This window comes from Lutra lutra, chromosome 3 (genome assembly GCF_902655055.1).
Source record: "Lutra lutra chromosome 3, mLutLut1.2, whole genome shotgun sequence".
NCBI classification, from domain to species: domain Eukaryota; kingdom Metazoa; phylum Chordata; class Mammalia; order Carnivora; family Mustelidae; genus Lutra; species Lutra lutra.
The window spans coordinates 200,692,189-200,697,852 of NC_062280.1; the positions used below are offsets into that span (position 1 = coordinate 200,692,189).

At 62.2% G+C, this 5,664-nt stretch overlaps 1 protein-coding gene across 2 annotated transcripts in view; it reads right to left on the bottom strand.

Annotated features, from left to right (window-relative positions):
* Positions 1–4,342, bottom strand: part of ADPRHL1 (ADP-ribosylhydrolase like 1) — a 28,324-nt gene extending 23,982 nt beyond the window's left edge. Inside the window, exon 1 of one of the 2 annotated variants that reach the window (XM_047720482.1) lies at positions 3,836–4,342. In XM_047720482.1, the coding sequence (XP_047576438.1) occupies positions 3,836–4,049 (214 nt within the window). In that variant the 5' untranslated portion in view covers positions 4,050–4,342. The remainder of the gene's footprint in view (positions 1–3,835) is intronic. The other variant, XM_047720484.1, reaches the window with a different exon arrangement.
* Between the last annotated feature and the right edge of the window lie 1,322 nt (positions 4,343–5,664).

Here is a 5,664-nt window from a genome sequence, read left to right on the forward strand (position 1 = left end):
CTGCGAGCCCATGTCTCTGTGCAGGGGGCAGAGCCTCTGCACTCCGTCGGCCTTCTCCCTCCTGTGAGGCGGCTCAGGGCAGCCCCAGCTTGTCCCAAACTGCCCCCAGTGTGTGAGGGCATCCCTCGAGGATGGCGGACGTGGAGGGGAGAGTAACTGATGTGCTGCCCAGCGGCTATCGGGGGGCTGTTTCCCCTGGGCGGTTGTAGGTGTCCCCCAGCACCGCCAGCTTGTCTTGTTGGGTCCCGGGGAAGGCTCCATGGGTTATGCAACCTGCCCGAGCCCAGAGATGATGGTAACCAGAGGTCGAGGGCAAGGTCTGAGCATTGCTGTCATTAAAAGCCCAGCGTGGTGGGTAGAGGCCACAGAGCTCTAAACGTGGGGTCCAGTTTGCCTTGTTCCATCAGAGAGCAGGGCGGGGTGGTGGAGAGGCCTCTGTGCCAGGCCAACTGGGCAGGGGGAAGGCGCCAATGGGACTTTCACAGCTACCAACAGACTCATTCTGTACCCAAATTGCATTTCCTCCCCTCTCCTGGGTGCACACCCCAACTTTGGGTGGTGTGGGGAGGAGAGGAGGGAAGGAGGGAGCCCTGTCCCCCTCTTGGTCACCCCAGGCGCAAGGGAGACAGGTGCACTCGGCAAGCCCCTCCCTGCTCCGGGAGGGAAGCTCCTGCCGCCCTCAGGGCCAATGGGCCCTCGCGCCCTGGAGTTGTGGCTCCGAGGCAGGACCTGGTCCTCAGTCCTCCTGCCCCCAACTGCACACGGCGGGCGGCCTGTGGGACGCACCACGCGTGGCCGGAGTCTTTTGGGGTGTGTAGAGAGTGTGAGGCCAGCCGGGTTGGGGGTGGGGGTAGTGGGCTTCGCGGGGCACACGGCTACTGGGGTCGTCCAGACGACCTCCCTTACAAACGAACGCCTTTCTTAACTCGATCTGGGGTTAATGCACTGGCCTTCCAGAATCCCTCAGATAATCCATTCTATTCTGGAATCACATCCTTCTGAAGGAAAAAAAAACCCTCCTTAAAAACAAAATAGCAACAGACAGTCTTGTGTTTTAGGCTACAATCCAAACCAGAAACAGGTTTTCCAGAGCCGCCGTGCCGCCCTCGTTGGACTCTCGCCACCTTGTGACATGGCCTTTGGGCTCACCCTTCTCCGCCTTCCCACCCTGTCTCTGCAGAGACAAGTCCACTCACGAAACCTCCGTACGTCTCCCAGTCCACGTCACCATGAAGAAGACGGATGCCCACAGCAACTCGTTTTGTAGTAAAAATGTCAGCTTTTCAAAACGCTGTTACCACCAGGGAGCCAGCGATGGAGGAGACAGAGAGCTGGGTCTGGACAGGCTGGGCGTGCTCATGCCTGGGCCAGGCCCCACGTTCCCCTGCGGGTACACAGACGCCCGTGACACCTGCTGTGGTCCCCAGTGGGCTCACGCCCCCGTTCCTCCTGTGCGGCCGTGGCTGTTGGAGCTGCTGACCCCCAGACCAAGACACTGAGAAAGACAGGTATTATCTACCCCGTCACGAGCCATTGTCCCTTAATAATTTATTGCGTGCCCGGTGCTCACGCTGCCCCAACTCGTCTCACATAAGCCTGTGACGGAGGCGTCGTCATCCCGAAGAGCAGGAGGGAAACCAAGCTCGCGAGTTTGAGGCCCGGGAGTGGCAGGCCCCAGGGCCCCCGAGGCACCCCTGGGCGACGGGCACACGGCCACACACACAAGGCAGCTTTGGTGACTGCGTGCCATGAGCCTGCCGGCGTGCTGTGGACACTGGATTGCCCACCCGGCCTACAGGGAACGGGACTGCTTCCAGGGCCAGGACTGATCTCATCCAGTTCTGCACATTCCAGAGACAAGGCCCAAAGGAGCAGGTCACACAGGCCCTCACGACAACAGGACCCTGCGGCCCCACAGAGCGGAATGGCGGGACGCACTTGAAAATGCCAACCCGTGGTCCCACTTTGTGAAGGTCTGCAGGTCTTGGGGAAGGTGGTGAAGAATTACCATCCACCAGGGTCCTTGATGTCCCTGTGTGGCCGCTGGCTGCAAGCGGTAGGCGTGGCGTGAGGAACTTGGCTGTTGGAAGCAAGTTACATGGTCCCGTCCCTGCTCAGACACTCACATGGCTGTGGGGCCCTTGGGCCAGTTACCTGACCTCTCTGTGTCCGTTCCTCTTCTGTAGAGCAGTGATAACGACGTCAACCTTCGGGGTGATGTGAGGGTCAGACGGTGACATAGGTGGGGTCAGTACACACCACACAGCACTCAGCACCATGTCGGGGCTGGTGGGGCCCGTGGACAGGCCTCAGAGGCTCCATTTTGGCTACAATTTGCTATTTTTTAATTTCTTTTTTTTTTCAATTTGCTATTTTTTTTAATAAAGATTTTATTTATTTCACAAAGACAGGGCACAAGCCGGGAGAGTGGGAGAGGGGGAAGCAGGCTCCCTGCTGACCCTGGAATCATGGCCTGAGCCGAAGGCAGCCGCCTCCCCAACGGAGCCCCCCGGCGTCCCACAGTTCACTATTTATTGATAAAAGATCCAGCTGTTCGACAACTAAATTTAAATAAATTTCCCCTTAGATTTTTAGTGACTTGAAGGAGAACCCTGCGGTTTGTGGGGGTTCCGGGTTGGGCGCTCTCCCCAGCGACCCCTGGAGACCGGCAGGCCAGGCGGTGCTGGGCACGCAGCAGCCCCCAGTGCCATGGCCGGAGGCGGGGGCTTGTCTGCTCAGAAACGAAGCCTCGAACGCCCCCCACCCCCTTCCTCCATTTCACATCGGGCAGATCCTGCGGTTTCCGCCAAGAGGGCTCAGGCTGATCTCGGAGCCTGACCGGTCCGCGGGCGGCTGCGGATGCACGGTGGGTGGACTCCGTCGTCATGAGAGACGGGGCGGGCGCGGAGAGGACACGGGACCGTGCGGGGCGCCCGGCCGCAGGTGCCCTGGAGGGAGCCGGAGCCGCAAAGCCCGGCTGTGCGGCCGAACCGGGGGGCCGGGACTGGGCACGGGCGCAGCTTCCTGGGAAGGGTGGGCGTCCTGCTGCGGGTCAGCCCGGGAGCAGACACCGGAGACACCGGACGTCCCAGCCGTGTGGACTCGGGGAGGTGCTCCCCGCTCGGCGCCCCTGAGCTATCTTATCTGTGCGCTCCAGGCCTCGCTGGGCTATTTTGGAACCGGCGGCGGACGGCATTCCCGCCTGGTGAGCGCAGAGCTAAGCTGGGCGGCCCCAGCACGGCCCCCAGGCCTCCTCGCCTCTCTGCCACCCGACTTGCACCCTGTTTGCTGGAACCGACCCGGGAGCTGTGCTCACCCTCTGCTGCTTCCCTGAAAGTCGCGCAGACGCGCCCGCCCCCCTGCTGCCCAGGGAACACGGCACGGCCCCGGCCCCCAGCGTTCAGACTCACTGAGTCGCCTCCCCACGAGTGGTTTAGGCAGATATCTGAGTCCTATTTTGGGAGATGGCGTTTAGACTCAAACTCTTTGGGATTGTAAGTAATCCCCAAACAATGTTATCTTAATGGGCCCAAGTTTCCAAGGGCTATTGCTTTTCTCATTGCTTTTCTCGTCTTCCGGAGTAAACCCGAGGGCGGACCACCTGCAGGGAGAAGCTGGACCCGCTCGGAACAGCCCAAGCGAGACATTCAGTCATTTAACTCTGGAGACACGTTTACAGACGTGAACCAAGAGTCAGATTTGGGAGGCCGACCGCGGACAGGCAGAGTGACGCGACCCGGAGAGGCGGCGAGAAGGGGTTCTGGTGGCGGGGGTGGGGGTCGTTGCGGTGGAGACGCCCGAAGGACTGCGGCTGAGGGCAGGGAAGCCGGCTCACCTGTGGTCAAGGCGCCGGCCGTCGTCAGGTGCATGATGGTGTTGTCGCTCACTGGCCACGTCTCCGGGGAGAGGGGCCGCTGGTCCAGGCTCCCGCTTCTCTGCGGCCCCTCCTGGACCTTCCTGCCAGAGGCACTGTTATTCTTGTGGGCATTTCTGTGTCCGAGCGCGTCCCCCACGGCCCCCAGCAGCATCGCAGCCTTGAATCTCTCCATCGCGGAGGCCGCTCCTCTGGCCGTTCAGCTGCCCCACGCCCAGCCTTGGTGCTTCACGGCCGTGGCCTTCAGTGCCCCCCACCCCCGCCCCGCATTGTGGTCACAGTGCCGCTGGGAGGAGCCCCGAATGGCCAGACACGCCCCTTCTGTCTCGGCAGGTGGCACCAATGAGAACCTCTCTGGCCCCCGCTGCTGCTCTGGGCGCCTGTGGAGGAGCCGCGTGGTCACGGCCCTCCCTTCTGCGTCAGCAGGGCACTAGCTCTGAGCCGTGACAGCTGCAGCCACCTCCCTGCGGAGCGACAACTCTCCGAGCCGAGCCAGAGCCGGGGCTGGGGAAGGTGAGCACTGGCCTCCACAACTTGGGGTGGAGTCCGCACGGCAGTGCCCCGGGCACGCAGAGCTCGGGCTTGGGCTGGCAGCCGCCCGCTCCACACACCTGCTCCTGTGGGCTCTGCCCCAACAGCCGGGTCTTTTCTCGCATTTCAGGGAAATGGAACCGTGGACTCTGTGGCCTGACAGCATCACATCGCGTTCCATTCTTTCCATGCATGGTTTCACTTTTTGGAAAACTGTTTTGATGACACAGTGTTTGTCAGAAAACCTAGGGAATGTGCAGGCCAAGGAGAGAAACGCCGGCGCGTCTGTGGATGCGGGTCTTGTTCTTGGCTCTCGCGTGGCGGCCGGGCTCCGGACCCCAGCCTGCACGCAGACGTGCCCAGGTCCGCGGGGCGGATGTACTACGGGAAGGGAGGCTGCGGTGCGAGTGTGCAAACCAGGCCCTGGGGTTGAAACTGCGAGTTCAGAAGTAGTGTCCCTGCCTGCCACTGGCCCCTGGGACCAGGTCAGTCATCGGGCTGGATGTAGGGCCCATCAGCCCTGGATCCAAGGAGCGTGTCTGAGAACCAGAGCACTCCTTCCACTAACGAGATGCTGAGTCGCACCGGAGCCCGGGGACTGTTCAGTCAGCACTTGGGACCCAGGAGGCTGTGGAACATCCTTCCAGCGAGCAGGGTCCTGGGGGTGAAGCCGTGCGCTCCCTGCCCGCAGGACCAGACACCCCAGACACGCAGGCCAAGGAGCGTCCTTAGAGAGCAGCACAGTCTGCGGCCCATCCCTTTTGCTGGCTCTGAGGCCATGGGAACGTTCCGTGAAGCGGCCAGGAGCGGCCCCACGCTGCCCAGCCCACGTGGGCACGGCCCACCGCCTCCAGCACCTCATGGAGCCACAGGCGCACGCCCCCCGTGCAGCTGGAGTGCTGCGCTCAGTCGTGCCTATGACCCCAGCGTGGGAAGACGGGCCCCGCATCGTCTGTGTCTTCACTAAGCCTATTACACTTGGCTGCTGGTGCATTCTCCGTCCACTCACAGTCCGCACTCCCGGGGCTCTGGTACAGGAGCCCACAGCTCAGGGAAAGCCTCTCATCTTCAATGGAAACAAGTACTTAGTGGGCACACGCCGGTGACGGAAAGGAGAGCACCTGGCCTGGCTGTCCGCTGTGGGACACGACCGTCTAAGCATGGGTGCAGGCCGCCCACGGGGGTGTCCCCGGAGGGGCTGGGTTCCTGGGGGTCCCGGGGCACCCAGCATCTGAGCAACCGAGAACAGACCTCCCCAC